This window comes from Lynx rufus, unplaced genomic scaffold, assembly GCF_022079265.1.
Source record: "Lynx rufus isolate CCGP_SWC_20201006 ecotype Redwood Valley unplaced genomic scaffold, mLynRuf1.p SCAF_1, whole genome shotgun sequence".
NCBI lineage: Eukaryota > Metazoa > Chordata > Mammalia > Carnivora > Felidae > Lynx > Lynx rufus.
In genome coordinates, this window is record NW_025814823.1 from 213,592,003 (window position 1) to 213,609,678 (window position 17,676).

At 39.2% G+C, this 17,676-nt stretch overlaps 1 protein-coding gene across 2 annotated transcripts in view; it reads left to right on the top strand.

Moving 5' to 3' along the window:
* Positions 1-659: 659 nt before the first annotated feature.
* The window catches only part of ZFR (zinc finger RNA binding protein), an 83,630-nt gene continuing 66,613 nt past the window's right edge, over positions 660-17,676 (top strand). For both annotated transcript variants that reach the window (XM_047093706.1, XM_047093713.1), the window contains exons 1-2: positions 660-761; positions 1,060-1,159. In XM_047093706.1, coding sequence (XP_046949662.1) covers positions 725-761; positions 1,060-1,159 — 137 coding nt within the window. In that variant the 5' untranslated portion in view covers positions 660-724. The remainder of the gene's footprint in view (positions 762-1,059; positions 1,160-17,676) is intronic.

Here is a 17,676-nt window from a genome sequence, read left to right on the forward strand (position 1 = left end):
AGGTAAATTCTATGTGCGCAAGGATCTTCATTTTCTTCACTGATACATCTCCAGGACCTAGCCTGACACTTTGAGGTGGGGGCGGGGCTAAACATAAGTTGAAGGACTCAAGGAGTGGGTGTAGATGGGCGGAGACGGTGTTCCGAAGGGGTGTTTTGGGGGTGTGCTTACAGCTCAACACAACAGCAATTTTTCTCTCCTCCCCAGGCATTTCCTAGGAAGCTAGGAATCAGAAGCAGGAATGAGAGAATTAAGGACGCATCCAAATTAGTCCAGCTCAAATTCTAATTAAAAGTGCAAAAGCGAGAAGGACTGAAAGGTAAAGAATACTGCATACACGCAAAAGTGAGAGTGAAAAGTAAGAGAAGGCTAACAGGCGTCACTCTTTCCAATCTCTCCCTGATCCCCCCCCCTCCACGTTGGGGCGAGGCGCTGCTCGCACGCTCCTCTATCGCTCCTGTTGCGTTTCGCAGTCACCATCACTTTGGGGGAGACCAGGCCCGCCTTCGCCCGTCAGCTTCCCCCGCCCGCCTCGGCCAAGGCCCTGGCACGCGCCCGCCAGAGCCGCTAAGGCGACCGGGACTACACCTCCCAGGGTGCCGAGCGCGGGGGCGCCTGCGCAGTGCGACGGGAGGCGGCGGTCTGTTCTCCGCTGAGGAGGAGCGGGGCAGAGGAGGGAGGCAGTGGGTGAGAGTTCAGAGTTCAGCAGCAGCAGCCCGAGCCCATGATTCCCATATGCCCTGTAGTTTCTTTCACCTATGGTGAGTATAATGTGCCCCGCCGAGGTCCCTGCCCGGCCCCTTCCCCGGCCCGGGGCCGCGGGGAGGCGCGGGGGTTGGGGCTGGCTCCAGGGAGGAGGCGGCGGCCGCCACCGGGGCGTGCGAGTGAGTGAGGGAGTGCGAGGCGGGAGGGGGAGGCGGCGCGGCCGCGGCCCTGGCCCCGGCCCGGCGAGGGCGGCTTCTCACAGCGCCTCTCTCTCTCCCTTTCCCTCCCTCGGCGTCTCTGCCCCTCTGCGCCTCTCCTCCCGCCATGGGACCCGACTCTCCGTGCCCGCCGCAGTGCCCAGCCGGCTGGGGGAAGATGCCAAAATGGCGACCGGCAACTACTTTGGATTCACCCACAGCGGGGCGGCGGCGGCGGCGGCTGCGGCCCAGTATAGGTAACGGCTCCCCGCCCTCTCCCTTCTTTACCCCTGCTCGCTCTTCCGCCCACATCCCGCCGACACAACGCCCCCGCGCCGGCCCCCGCCCGGCGCCCCCGAGTCCGGGCCCGAGACGGGCCCGGCCCGGCGGCCTCTCCCGCCCCGCTCGGCCCGCGACGGGGAGGGGCCCCCTCGGTGGGGGCGGGAGCGAGAGACCGCCGAGGTGTTGGGACGTGGAGGGCCGCCGGGGCTTTCGGCGGCCCCGCAGCTAAAATGGCCTCCCGCGGCCTCGGAGCCCAGCCGCCACCCCCGCCCGGCCGGCTGAGGGAGGGAAGCGAGGCCGGGGCTCGGATCTCCCCCCCAGTCTCCGCCCCGCCTGTCCAGTTCCCACCTCTGAACCCCCTCCCACTTGGGGAATGGAGAGGGTGGGCGCAGGGGAGCGCCGAGTCGCACTGCCCACCCGCCTGTTCCGCGACGCCTCCCGTGCGCCAGTTTTCGCCCAGTGCAGAGGCCCCTTGAGCCAGATAACGTGTCGTTTTCTCGGGTACCTTCTCCTTCGGCTCCTCCTGTCCCTCCTCTCGAAACCTGCAAACAAACCGCGGGTGTCAACTACATTGGGTTCCTTTAGTTTTTCCTCTAGGGAGAGATGTAAACATACCAACCACCTGTGAATTTGTAGTTGGTAGACTGGTAAAGATGTGCGAAGTTTCTAGTACTGATAAATGAATCCATGGCCTTATTCTAGCTATTGAGTTTAGGCCGGGGGGGGGGGTGGGAGGTGGTAATAATTCCCCTTGGCGGGTCTTTTTCCTCGAGTATGGGGGCGGGTTGGGGGGGGGGAGTTCGAGCGAGATTGTACTGACATTGTGATGCATCCAATGAAATCTGTACCTTAAGGGAAGCTCTAATTTCTGAAGTGTCAGTAGTTCATTATACATCTTATCAAAAGAGAAAAACGCGCTAGATTTTTTTTTTGTGGTCGTTGTTGCTTTTGAGTCAGTCTGAGACATTGTGTTCAGATTCAGGCCATAAACCTACAGGGCTCCTAAGCGACCAGCTTTTTATAGAAAGAGATATATTAGATATGTGTGTTAACTATTTGGTTAAACCCAGGGAATTTTTTTTATCTCCTTAACTTCAGGTGTTAGGTTGTGTAATGCAAAGGGCATCACTGGGAATCAGAAGACCTGGCTTCCATGTCTTTTTTCCTCTTGATTTTATGTCGTTGGGGGCATCACTTGTTTGGGCTTTCATTTTCCTCATCTGTAAAATGAGATATTCGGCTGTCTTCTTGAGTAAAAGCTTGTAATTCTGAAAAGGTTGCTATATTTCATGGAATTCTAAGATACCGCTTATGTATGCTTTATTTTATATATCACCAAAGAAAGTTGTTGCCAATTAAAGTATACAGTGTTTAAGACCCCATTGGTTTTAAGAAATGTTAAAATGTGTAAATGTACATTTTATTTAAAAAATTGGTATTAAATTTTTATAATTGTTGAATTCCTTTTTTTTTTTTTCTAATGTTTGTTTATATTTGAGAGAGTATGCCGGAGGTGGGTAGGGGCAGAGGGAGATGGAGACAGAATCCAAAGCAGGCTGCAGGCTCTGAGCTGTCAGCGCAGAGCCGGAATCCCGGCACTTGAACTCACAAGCCCTGAGATAATGACTTGAACCAAAGTCGGATACTTAACCGACTGAGCCACTCAGGTGCCCCTGTTAATCGTTGAATTTCTTAAACGCATGCGGCAATTTTTACAAATCTGTTTTATCTTGAGACATTCCAGAAAATATTGGGGGCAAGATCTTGGGGCTTTTCAAACACTAACAAATTCTTTGCTACTAACAAAGCATCAGTTACTTTGATAAAAATCTTTTAGAGCTAATAATTTTCATGGAGAGAGGGGAAAAAAACCATTTTCTTTTCCTGGAAAACTAGCTAATCAGCATCTGTGCCATAAATCCTGTGCTACCAAGTACTATGTGTTCTAGACAAAGCTGTATTTAACCATTAAAAATTTTACTTGTTTCACACAGTATTTTTGTTGTTACTATGGGCAGAGTGATAGATTTTGGGATTATTTGCTGAAAATAGAATGGGTTCTTTGGCAGTTTTGAAATAATTGTTTTCTAGTCCAGACCTACAGATAGAAATGGGGGAGGAGGGGTGCCTAGGTGGCTCAGTCTGTTAAGCATCCCACTTTGGCTCAAGTAATGATCTCACAGTTCATGGGTTCAAGCCCCGCATTGGTCTCTGCTGACAGCTCAGAGCCTGGAACCTGCTTCAGATTCTGGGTCTCCCCCTCTCTCTCTGCCCTTCCCCCACTCACACTCTGTCTCTGTCTCCCAAAAATAAATAAAATGTTTAAAAAAAAAATGGGAGAGGAAATGCTAACTTAAAGATGCTTAACCTTTTTTTTTTTTTTTTTTTAAGTTCATTTATATTTTGAGCGGTGGGGGAAAGGAGGGGCAGGGAGAGAGGAGAGAGAATCCCAAGCAGGCTCTGCACTGTCAGCACAGAGTTCCGATGTAGGGCTCTATCCCACCATCTATGAGATCATGACTTGAGCCAAAAACAAGGGTTGGATGCCTAACCCTACTGAGCCACCCAGGCACCCCACTTAATCATTTTTTTGATAAAATAGTTGTATGTATGTGTTTTATCCCAGTATAAGAGTAAACTGTAACAACCATCCAAATTACTAAATTTTATCTATGTGTCTAATAAGGAAATACTAGTCTTTTAACTATACTTATTTATGCATATGCCAGCAAAACTAATTGTTAATATGTTCTGTCCTTGTATATAGATATAGTACATGGCAAATTGTTTGCTTTTATGGAAAGAAATCAGGCCCAATAATGCTAATCCTGCAGCTCAAGGAAGATAAATAGCATTAATAATAAAAGCATATACAAAAAATGCAGTGATGATGCTTATTTTTCTTCCTGTCTAGAAATTACTATAATGTAACTTGTAGACATGGAAGACCAAGGGCTTACTTTGCAAGTTTTTGTTGTTAGTTTTTGTTTTTTATTTTAAAGGATGCAAACTTGGAAATTTTAAGCATTTACTTGTGGATAATGTGTTGAATCAAATACAAATAAGTCATTGAATACAAGTAACAAAGTAACCTAAGTCTACATTTCATTCTAGTTCTTAGTTTTCTTGGTTATAGCTGTCTGTGTAAGGCTGTAAGTTCTACTTCTCACTGCTAACTTCTAAATAAACTAAGTTTTTTATTTGTATAATGCATATTAAATATTTTCATGATAAGCATTCAGTCCTTGTGCTGCATGTTCCATCAGCTACTGTTTTTCTTTTTGTATTTTTTTAAGGCAAGTAAATAAACCTATGCCTATTAGCCACTGTTGCAGATAAAATCTTTTCATTTTTTTGACCTTTTTTCCTCCTTAGAAATGAAGTAATCAAAATACTTTTAAGTATTAGTTTAGGTGTTTATATGTATGTGTTTCTGGTAGTATTAATTTGTGGGGCACAGGATGAAGCAGATAAGAAGTATGGTGAGAAAATAGGATGGCTTCATGGCAGAAAGGGGGGGACTTGGTTGGGTAGGTAACCTACTTTAGTAGAGCTAACCTTTTTTGTTTGAGAAGAAAGACTTTCAGATAAATTTAATTTTGCAATCTTGGAAAAAGTATTTCAACAGTTATGAAGACTTAGTGTAGCAAAGAATGTGGGGAAACATAGTTCTCAATAGAAAAAAAAGTTTTCTGATAGTTACATAGGCTCAAAATCAATTTTTTAATTCATTCATTGGCAGTGATAGAGAAGTACTCATAGTTTTTACTTTTTGAAAGGGGTTGTGGCATATACAGATACATGTATGTGTAATAAATGTGTAAAATAATATATATTATGTGTATTATATATATAATAAAATAGTAATATAATCCCATTATATTTTACTATTAATAGGACATAAACATTTCTTTGAGAGTTTTAAATAGCCAATTTCCCTTATTTATTTATAATTTTTTTTTATTTTAATATTTGTTTTTGAGAGAGAGAGAGAGAGAAAGAGCGAGCATGAACGGGAGGGGCAGAGAGAGGGAGACCTAGAATCTGAAGCAGACTTCAGGCTCTGAGCTGACAGCACGGAGCCCTACAGGGGGCTGGAACTCACAAACCTGAGCCAAAATCAGAGCTTGACTGACTGAGCCACTTAGGCGCCCCTCCCTTTATTATTTAGACAAGCCTTGGACATACAAGTTCCTTGTCCTCTTTCTATCTAATCAAGCTATTTGTTACCTGGATAACCTAAATCTTTAGCTTTTGCTTAAACTAATTTTCTTTGTCCTATATATAATTCATAATGTATCATTGAATAATTTAAAGTTAGCTATTTGAAAAAAATCATTTGGTAACTTTCTTTTTTACCCTTTTTATATCTAATATTTATTGAATTTAAAGGCTTTTGGGTAGAGATTTTATAAAAATATAAAATAATTACTTTACCCCCATATTCTCAGAATCTTAGCAAATGTTGTTTAAGGATAAATGTTTAAGTGGATTTTGACTATCATCTGGACATTAGTTTAAATTCAGCATCTGCTAATTCAAAAGAAGGCATCTCATCAGTGATTCTTTTTTTTTTTTTTTTAATTTTTTTTTTTCAACGTTTATTTATTTTTGGGACAGAGAGAGACAGAGCATGAATGGGGGAGGGGCAGAGAGAGAGGGAGACACAGAATCGGAAACAGGCTCCAGGCTCTGAGCCATCAGCCCAGAGCCCGACGCGGGGCTCGAACTCACGGACCGTGAGATCGTGACCTGGCTGAAGTCGGACGCTTAACCGACTGCGCCACCCAGGCGCCCCTCATCAGTGATTCTTAAGATCTGTTTAGTATGTCTGTTCCTAAAGGTTAAGTATCTCCTTACATCACTAAGATAACTTGGGTAGGTTGATAGCTGGTGAATTTTTTTTTTCTTTCCTTTTTAGTTTATTTTGAATATAGTGTTAAGAATACTCTCTTGAGGAAAGAATGAGAGTAACATTAGTAGGGTAAAAAAGGAGTAATCCCTAACTGAGAAGGTGAAAAACCAGGTGAACAGGTTTTTGAAACCAATCACAGTGATGGAAATTTACTGGCTCTATAAAAAAAATTCTGCAACTGCTAATTATATCAGCTCTTTCATTGTTGAATCAGAGATCTTAGGATTCATAATGCTTGAATGAGTTTGAAATAATGAAAATTTTCTTTCCAAAAGGATTACTACTGTTACATTGATGATATTTCTTGCCTATGTTATTAGTAGCCTTAAGGGTAGTGTGAGCCAAAATATTCCTGTAGAGAATGTTTAAGGTGTATGCTTGACTGTGCTTTTGTAAACTGCTTTACAGTATACTCTAATGGGAAGAGCATGAATTTGGAGCTTGTGAGACTTCAGATTTGAATCTCAGCTCTATCCCATCAGTCATTTGGCCAAATCACTTCATCTTTCTGAGACTGTTCCCTCACCTGACTTACCTTGAGGTGAAGATTAAATATAAAAACTTCCTACCCTGGTCCTGATTTTCAGTAGGCATTTTACCAATGTTAGTTTTCTATGAAGTATAGATATTTGAATAATACTATAAGGGTTTTAAAGGAATTCATTAGTTGATGTCTTTCATATATTTAATGTATAGAGTTTCATAATCTCAAGGTAAAATGTTTTAAAAGTAGGTAATTGAGTATCAATTGATGGGCCTCAATTTGTGTCATTTTGTTTTTTTTATTTTACTTATTTTTAAATGTTTAAGAGCGAGGACACTTGAGGGGAGGGGAGGGGCAGAGAGAGAGAGCGCGCGCGCTCAAGGGAGAGAATCCCAGGCAAGTTCTGTGCTGTCAATGGGAGTCTCTCCAAATGTGAGATCACTACCTGAGCCAAAATCAAGAGTCAGATGCTCAACCTACTGAACCACCCAGGTGCTTCCCACTCCCCCACTCCCCCTGCCACCGTGTCATTTTAATGGGGAAGGAAGGAGATTTTTTTTAAGTTTATTTATTTTGAGAGAGAATGAGCAGGGGAGGGGCAGAGAGAGAGAGAAAGATCCCAAGCAAGCTCCATGCTAAGCCTGACCAGGGGCACAATTTCATGACCAACCTTGAGATCATGACCTGAGCAGAAATCAAGAATCAGACACTTAACCAAGCCACCCAGGTACCCCGGAAATTTTTTATTTGCAAGCAACATGATTATTTTATTTGCAGCCAACAGACAAAAATAAGAGAAATAGTAAGTACTTAGCAAATTTTCTGAATCTATAATCAGGCAGGAATTGGTAACATTCCTGTTTCAGCAATATTGTGTTAGATTATTAAATTTCAAAATAAATCTTTTTTTATATAGCCACAAAACCTATTAAGTAGAAATAGAACTAATGAGATCTACAAAACACTTAAGGAAAAAATACATTAGGATATAAACGCCATAAAAGAATACATAAATAAATGAGGATGGACTGGGTCCGTGGAGTGAAAAAATACCATCAAGTTATCAACTTTCTTCTATGTAATCTATATAATGCAATTCCAATAAAAATCAACAGTCTTGGGGGACAGGGGTTAACTTGATAAAGAGATTCTAATGTTGGTAATGAAAATAGTGTTTGTCCAAAAGTAGTCATAACAGTCTTGTAAGATATGACAAGGAAGGTCTTGTATTATCATATACCCAAACTTTATTAAACAGGAGAATGTCATATTAATCAGTTACAGGGATAGACAAATAGATAACCGGAATAAAATAGAGATCCCAGAGATAGAATTATGCTTATAAGCAGTTGGATTATAATGTATAGCTGTTTAAATAGACATATTCGTTAAATCAGCCAAATTAGTTTTCAGAAGTACACCATCATGTTAATCAGAAGACAGGCCTTGGGCTTATAAGTGTAGTAATTGACAAAGTATGTTAGAATTACTTAGCTAAATGATTGAAGGTGTGCAGTGCACCCACTATGCTTGGCCATAAATTGCCCTTGGCACTCCTTCCTCAGAATTAGGGTCACTGTTCAGAGTATAGTATTCCTTAGTGCTGTGTGAAAGCTATGTGCAGTGCAGCTCTTTAATTCAGGCTTGTAGAGGACATACTAATAAAATAAAGATTACATTGGGCTTTAAAAGATATTTCCTATATAATATGTATATTAAAATACATTTTTAGGGAGTAACATGTAATATTTAATGAATATCTACAATATATATGTGCAGTCTCTGTACTGAAGGAGTTTATGCTTTCGTGGGATGTCCTGTGGGAGGACAAATATACCTGCAAATAGCCATGCCATGATAATGATCATACTTGAGTTTAAATGAAATACTAAAATGGGGAATTGGAGGATTCTCACTGTGGAGTTTGAGATGCACTTCCATGGTCTTTCATTCTGAAAGATAGGAAACAATACAAAAACCTTTTAAACAATAATCATCTAGATGAGGGCGAAGTGCTGTTATTTATGAAGATGGCTTTATAGCTTCTCTCACTCTCCCAGTCCTACACATCCCAAACCATTTTTTTTTTTATTGTAAACAGAATACTCATCATAAAATGTAAATTCAGTCACACCACTTTTCTGCTTAAAATCTTCACTGGCTGTCTATTACTTTGAGAATATCTGGTTATCCTAGCTTTATTAAGGACTTCAGTATCTTATTGTACACATTTATAATTCCTTATCTACATTTATGAAATCAAAAAACTACTGAAAATACTCCTGGTAAGTTTGTAAAACACTTGACAATAAAAAATTGATCTGAAATATCAGGAGCCTATTTTTAGTTTGTGTGTTTTTTGTTTTTAATGTTTGTTTATGTTTGAGAGAGAGCGAGCAGGGAAGGGGCAGAGAAAGGGAGACAGAGAATCCCGAGCAGGCTTCACACTGTCAGCGCAGAGCCCCACATGGGGCTTGAACCCACGGACTGTGAGGAGATGACCTGAGCTGAAATCAGAGGAGTCAGTCAACTGACTGAGCCACCAAGGCACCCTAGTTTTGTTTTGTTTTTCATTTTACTTACTGTGAATATTCATATCTTTAACTGAAGAAATGTTAATGTGTTTGTGAAATAATGAAGAATGTATTTTTTCTTGAGTTTGGAAAGTTACAAGGCACTTTGGTTTAATTACCTTATAGTATCCATCAGCTTTTATTGTACCTAATAGTTGGTGAATTTCTTTTTTGAGCAGTTCTATTTATAAACAGTTAAAAGGATTGACATTTCATGACTTGTTCCTTTTTAGAGGTCTTCAAAGAAAATCTGCTTAATTTTTAAAAGTGGAGTAAAATTCATTTTTATCTTGCAATTACTGTATGGATCCATTGGGTCCTTTTTATAAGTCTTAAGATTTACCATATGGGATTTTAGTGATTTTACTTTTCTATGTCTTGAAACATTTTGCTGTTTCATCATCCTAGGAATTATTTCCTCTTGTCACTTATTCCCAACTACACTAAGAAAGATTAATATGATAGAAAAATGGAGGAATGTTGGAATCACCTAGAAGGGTAGTACAATAGTGAAATAACTGGAGGACATTGATTGCATTGTCCTCATCTTTGCATCTTTGAAGACATATGAAAGAGACACTACCATTATAGTTGGCTTTTAGTTTTGTCCTTCAGCACAGTTGAGGATTCCAAGCTGTTCATACTTTGTCCATATTGGCAAAGAAAAGAAAATTAACAGGAAAATATTTGACAATTATTAGATAAATAGCACGAATGCCAAAAAACAGGATCACTGTAGACTAATGATAGTGACATTGATTGTAAAAGCAAAATCTCAGACTAAGAATCTTTAGATACAATATCCTAGATGACATTTTTTTTAAGTCAGGAATCAGTGAAAAATCAAGTTTTTCTAAGGATTAAAAGGTAAGTATGGTAAGGGCACCTGCATGGCTCAGTCGGTTAAGTATATGACTCTTGATTTCCGCTCAGGTCATGATCTCATGGTTGGTGAGTTTGAGCCCCTCATTGGCCTCTGCACCGAGAGTGAAGAGCCTGCTTGTGTGTGTGTGTGTGTGTGTGTGTGTGTGTGTGTGTGTGTGTGTGTGTGTCTCTCTCTCTCTCTCTTTCTCTCTCTCTCTCTCTCTCTGCCCCTCCCCTGCTCTCTCTCCTCTCCTGTCTCTCTCTCTCAAAAAAAAGTAAATATGGTATTCTCATCTAATCAGTCAGTAGGAAGGACTTCTAATATTCTGTGACAAGATCTTCAACATCTCAATTTGCTAGAAGTGTATATGGCAGAATTCTTTCATCTTTTTGTAATGTTTATGCATCACAATTTACTGGATAGGATTCATCAGTGGACAGATACTGAAGGTACGTATGTATTCAAAGATAATCGGAAGGAAGTTGATGGTGTAGAAAGGAAAAGATTGATTAGATTGATCATTCCAGACTTAAAATTGAAAATGTTTGTATGGAGCAAAGAAGATGACTGTCTCTCAAAAAAAAAAAAAAAAAAGGAGCCATCAAATGTTCTAAAAAACTTTTTAAGCATTGTATTTTGACAGTTCAGGTGCAGGAAGAAGAGCCAGAAGTAATAAATTAGAACTCATTGGAGATACATTTGAAATCTGGATTCCACATTTATGAGATAGAAATGTTGTGGTTTGTGCATAAAAGTTGATGAGCAGTTAGGCTCAGGGAACGTGGTTTGTTTTAAAACCAAGAACATACGGAATAAAAATTTGGGTTTCTAATAGGTTTTTATTAGCCCTTAATCTTCTGTAAATAATTTGTTAAATTACTTCAAAAATATAAAAAGTGCCAGGGGCACCTGGGTGGCTTAGTCAGTTAAGTGTCCAGTTCTTGGTTTCAGCTCAGGTTATGATCTCACAGTTTGTGAGTTCGAGCCCCATGTTGGGCTCGGTGCTGACAGCTTAGAGCCTGGAGCCTGCTTCAAATTCTGTCTCCCTCTCTGCTCCTCCCCTGCTCATGCTCTGTCTCTCTCTCCTTCAAAAGTAAATTAAAACGTTAGAAAAAAAAGAAAAAAAATCTCTCAGTGCTTTGGTAGATACATAAAATGCCATAATTTGACCTGGAAAATTTAGAGAAGTCCAACAATGTTGAGCATTAAATTTGGACTCATGAAAAGATCGAATTGTGTTTTGAATGCCATGAAAAAGAAAAAAACATTTTGTCTATCAATCAATTTGACATTTTATCCAAAATTAAAAATAGTGCACACACACAGAGTATGTTTTCCAGAGGAGGAAAAAAAAAACACCTTTAATAATGTGAGTGACAGAAGCAGTCTACATTTTCTTGATTGAGACTTTTTCTCATTCCTTTTACAACATTAGGTATTAAACATTGTTTCTGTTTTACAATGGTTGCTCTAGAAATTTAATATGGATATTTCACACTGTCCAAAGTTAATCATTATCTTTACTCTCCTAAACAATATAAGGACTTAAAATGCTTTATTTTTTTTTCTTTCGTGCCTTTTTTTTTTTTAACTTTGTATAATTTATTTTTTATAACTTACATCCAAGTTAGCACATGGTGCAACAATGATTTCAGGAGTAGATTCCTTAAGCCCCTTACCCATTTAGTCCATCCCCCTTCCCACAACCCCTCCAGCAACCTTCTGTTCTCCATATTTAAAATTTTTTTTTTTTTCCAACGTTTATTTATTTTTGGGACAGAGAGAGACAGAGCATGAACGGGGGAGGGGCAGAGAGAGAGGGAGACACAGAATCGGAAACAGGCTCCAGGCTCTGAGCCATCAGCCCAGAGCCCGACGCGGGGCTCGAACTCACGGACCGCGAGATCGTGACCTGGCTGAAGCCGGACGCTTAACCGACTGCGCCACCCAGGCGCCCCATCCATATTTAAGAGTCTCTTCTGTTTTGTGCCCCTCCCTGTTTTTGTTATTTTTGCTTCCCTATAAAATGCTTTAATCTTAATCCTCTCCTGATTTTGTGCCATTATTATACAATATTTTAGATTTTTTTTAACCCCACAACTAGTCATTGTTGAACAAAATTATATAGTCAGTGATTTTTTTTTTAAGTTATTTATTTATTTTGAGAGAGAGCACGCACAAGTCGGGGAGGGGCAGAGGGGGGTGGAGGGCTTGAACCCATGATCCATGAGATCATGACCTTGAGCCAAAATCAAGAGTCAGAGGCTCAACCAACTGAGCCACCCAGGTGCCCCATATTAGTGATTATTTAAACTTACTTTCATATTTACCATTAAAAAAAATTTTTTTTAATGTTTATTTTTGAGAGAGAGAGAAAGGGAGTGCGAGTAGGGGGAGGGGCAGAGAGAGAGGGAGACACAGAATCCGAAGCAGGCTCCAGGCTCTGAACTTTCAGCACAGAGCCCGATGAGGGGCTCGAACTCACAGAGAGATCATGACCTGAGCCGAAGTCGCAGCTTAACTAACTGAACAACCCAGGCATCTCTATCACTTTTTTTTTTTAAGTTTATATATTTTGAGAGAGACAGAGAGGAGAACACGAGCAGGGAGGGGTAGAGAGAGAGAATCCCAACCAGGCTCGGCACTGTCAGTATGGAGCCCAATGTGGGGTTTGAACTGAAGAATCATGAGATCATGACCTGAGCTGAAACCACAAGTTGGTTGCTTAACTGACTGAGCCACCCAGGCACCCTATATTTACCACTTTTTAAACATAAGTTTATTCATTCTGAGATCATTTTCATTTTTCCTAAAGGAAATCTTTAAAAATGTCCTTAAATATGGGTCTACTGGTAACATTTTGTGTGTGTGTTGTGTGTGTTTTTAATCTCATGTTTCTCATTATTGAGAAGTCATCACTTAGGCTCTGTAGGCAAATTGTTTTCCCTCAGTGCTTCTCTTTGTTGGGGCTCTTGAATCTCAGGATTGTTATTTTTTTTATTAATTTTAGGATATCTCAGACATTCATTTTAGGTGTGTTTCTTTTTTCTCCATTTGCAACTCTACTTAGATGTAACTTACCACTTTTTTTCTTTCCTCCTGATTTTTTAACCTCTTAATATTTTTCACCTCATTGTCTCTGTCCATTCTAAGTAATTTTGGAGACAATTTTAAGTTTAATTTTTTTTTTTGTCAGCCATGTCTAATCAGTTATGTAATGCCTTTCTAAATTCCTGATTATAATTTTTATATATAGTGTATTTTGTTTCTGGAAGTTTTGTTCTTTTAAAAATTCATCTGGTTGTGTTTGATCAATTTCTTGGTCCTTGGTCTTAGTTTTGATAGTCTCTTTTACTTTTTTTTAGTGTACTTATTTTATATTTTGTATCTAATAATTCTAATGCTTCTAGTCTTTTCAAATTTTTTTTTTTTATTCTGCAAACTCTTGCTCATAGTAACTTGTTTCCTTGTGGGTTTTGTTGTGTTTTTATTGAGAGCTCCTGTTTCTTGGAACATTGTAGCATTTAGAGAGGAAAATGTGTTTTGTGGCATCTGGAAGCACTATCAGCCCAGAGATACATTAAGCGAACTTCTTAGCTGGGAGTGTTCCTAGTTAGAGAATGTGCATTCCAGAGCCCAAACTAGGGGAAGGCTGGCTTGTGATTAATTGTCCGGGGAGACTTCTTTCCCCTTTCCCCAGAGCCAAGGCTGAGATAGTAAAGTTTCTTTTACAATTTTCCCTTAAAAGGGGAAATGGGGGTCCCTGGGTGGCTTTGTTGGTTGGGTGTCCAACTCTTGATTTCTGCTGAGGTTGTGATCTCATGGTTTGTAGGAACCAGCCCCAAGAGCCCTGACGTGTGGCCTCTGTGGTGACAGGGCAGGGCCTGCTTGTTGGGATTCTCTCTCTCCTTCCCTCTGTCCCTCCACCCACGTATGCCTCAAAACAAACATTTTTAAAAAATCTTTAAAAGAAGTGGGGGGAATGGATTTTTTCCTAATTCACCTTCTGTGCTGGTTCTCGTGGGAGTCCCAGAGTTCTAGGCCATTGCTTCCCAATGCCTTTCATGTCTGCTAACACAGAAAATGATGTTTGTTGAGCAGCACAGTAGGCAAAGTGGGAGATTTGGAGCCCTGGATAGGGTTATTGCAGCTGTAGGCAGCAGATATAGGGCTCTGACCGTGTGCACTGCTCATTTTCCTGGAGAACTGTTTCCCTGTTACAGAATAGAAGGAAATGTTTTTGTTTAAAGATATAATTTAAAGAGTGGGGAAATGAATGATGAATACCATTATAGACTCTAAGTTAATGCTCTATGATAAAATGGTGGTTCTTGAAGCTTACAGTTTTGGGACCCCTCAAGCAGTTACAATTATTGAAGACCCCAAAGAGCTTTTGTTTATGTGGGTTACATTTACTGTCTTAGAATTTAAAAAAATATTTATTGGGACACCTGGGTGGCTCAGTCGGTTAAGCATCCGACTCTTGGTTTTGGCTCAGGTCATGATCCCACAGTTTGAGAGGTCTAGCCTTGCATCAGGCTTTGTGCTGACAGAGTGGAGCCTACTTGGGGTTCTGTTGTCCCTCTCTCTCTGCCCCTCCCTTGCTTGCTCTGTCTCTCAAAATAAGTAAAAACTTAAAATTATTAAGTCATTTTAAAATAAGAATAAAATTACCACATGTTAACCCCAAATTTCTTTATGAAAAATAACTAGATTACTATCCCCCCAAAATAGTGAGACAAGAGGCCTTACCTCACACTTTTACAGAGATTTTTATTAAATTGTTTAGATTAAATTATATGAAAGCAATAAATTATTTGGATTAAATTATATGAAAGCAATCTGTAACTGAAAAAGGGATAACCTCCTGGATCCTAGTAGTCCTTGGATCACATTTTGAAAATCACTTGTATAAAGATTAAAAAGTATAGAGAGTAGCATGGCAGGCTCAATCTGAAGAGCATACGACTTTTGATTTCAGGGTTGTGAGTTTGAGTCCCATGTGGGGTGTAGAGATTACTTAAATAAATAAACTTAAAAAAAAAAAAAGAGGTATAGAAATGTTTTCCCTGTTACCAGATGCCACTTATATGGACAAGTCATTGGTACACATAGTTGTTTTAATGTCAGTAGCGACTATAACTTTAGTATAATAGCCAACTCATACTAATGGAACTTGCAAATGCTAAAAATGGGCTCAGGGTTGGGTATAGGTTAGTCCAGAAATGTAGAAATTAGGAGTATCTTAAATTTGTGGTGGGTGGTTCGTCGGTTATTCAAGTTGCCAGTTTGAGAATTCTATTCCAATACTTTCATGCTCCCCCCTAGAGTAATAATACTGTAATCAAAAATAAAATAGTATAGAAGGGCTTTTAATGAAAAAATTCCCTTATTTTCCTTCTCCCTTCTTCCCAGTTCCACTTTGTAGAGACCCTTACTTTTAGTGCATTCTGGTTTTATTTCTAACCTGCATATCATGAAATCATATGCTTCTCTGTATCTTAATTTATCAACTTTTTTATGCATTATATTTTGACTTCCTACAGTCAGGAGTTAGTACATACTCTCTCATGCTTCTCATTTCTCCTTCCAAATTCATTGATATGCCTATTTCTCTTACTTCAACACTCCATTTCCATCAAAGGTAGTCAGTTTCTCAGTACTCTCTATTTTAGGAAAAGAATCTTGGAACTCTGGTGCTTTACTTTCCCTCTTTCCCCACCCCATCCCCCAACTTAGCTGTGGTTGTACTTGTGATTAACATTTATGTTATATTCTGTAATCGTAGTTTGTCTTCTGTAATTTAGGTTGATTCTGAAACTTTAATGCAAAAACTTTTATTCTTTTATGATTGTAAATAGTAGTACTTACTGTGGAGCCAAGTGGTGGTGGTGTACGATTATCATTTCTAATATGTTTGTTCCATTTTTACAACCCTGTGCCACTTAATAGAACAATCTTCCTAGGTTCAAGTTCAAATGGATGTTTTTTACATCCTACTGATTGCTTAACTGTGGTGTCTTTTACCAGGATCATGCCTTTCTTGAGCAATTTCATATTTGCTGAAGCCTTTCATTACCACCCGCCCCCCCCCCCCCCATCTTTTTGGTGCCTTGATTGTATCTTAAGATTTTTCCAGGCTCCTGGTATACTGTCCCTTGTCCAATCCTGTTTTCCTGGACATTTCTCTCCTGGAGACTTCTATACTGTTTTTACTTACAGTCTAAGCTCATTGCCTGTGTCGGTCTGCTGCACAGCTGCTGACCTGGCCTCTCCTCTCTCCTGGATTTGGATCCACTGTTTATAGGATCTCATTTTTTTTTTCTTGGTTTATTTTTTATTGAAGTACATCCTCATGTTAGTTACTTCGGAGAGGGGGGTGGTGTATAGGTAGTAAACTCTTTCAGTTCTCGAATGTCAAAAAAAATAGTAATTCTGTCTTGATGGTTTAGCTGGGTACAGAACTCTGTATTAATAATCATCTTTTCTTGAATTTTTAAGACAGTCTGCTGTCTTCTAGCCACTAGTGTTATCAGTAAAAGTCTGATTTTCATTTATTTGTATACAGCTGACTTTTTTTCTTTCTGGAGACTTGAAAGATTTTTTTTTTTAAACCTTGAAGTGTTGTAAAATGCTATATGTCTCTAGATGTAGTTCTTTCATTCAATTTTGCACTCTGTAGTCCCTTTAAATTTGAAAATGTATGCTTCCCTTCCAGAATGGGAAATACTATTTCTTAATTTCTTTCATTTGGTTTTTTCTTTTCTTTTCAGAATTCTTTCCAATTGGATATTGGACTTCCTAGATTATCTTCTCTTTTCTAGTTTTCATATTCTGATCTTGTCTGTATCCCTCAACTTTATCTTCTATCAGAGTGTAAAGTTTTTATTTTATGGATAAATCAGAGTTTTTTAAATTCTTGTTTGTTGCCTTGAGATATTCATTTTCTTTGGATCAATCCTGTTTCTTTTGCAGTTTATAGTAGGCTTTTTTCCAACTGTCTGGTGATTTTGGTCAGCTATCTGTTGTGGTAAGGTCTCTGGTTGGTTTCACTTTCTGGTAAGGAAGGGGAGAGAGCTGGCCATTAACCTCCAGTTTAAGTCCAAGAATATAAAAAGTGTCATTACTCTTTAATATTAATAATTCCCTAAATATTTTATTTTTCAACCCCCAAGAGAAATACCTTTCCATTTTATGTCTGATTCTTCAAGTATTTCATAACCTTGCTTCCACATATTTTTATATGTTTGTTTTGTGGTTAATTATTTAGTTTGTCCTGGTTTAAAACTGACTGAAGTTTATTAGACTTAATTTATTCACAAAGGATATTATCTAAATGGAAGCTTCTTCTGAATGAAAATGAAAGTCTTCTCATTTCACAAATAAATTTTTATTACAAGACTTGGGTTCTTAATTACTTGTCCAGTTTTATTTTAAAAAATTAATGACCATTAAGCCTTAAATTTTATGTAGGGATATAATTTAAGACCTTTTATTCTAACACTCCAAAGTAGGCACAATCCTTGGTTTAAAATATTTCGACCTAAGACTAATTTTGCTTAAACTAATTGGAACTTGAATTTTTAAAAATTTACTTATTTAGACTTAGCCAGTAGATATTTAATTGAATTGGTGTGGTCCAGGCTGGTCATATA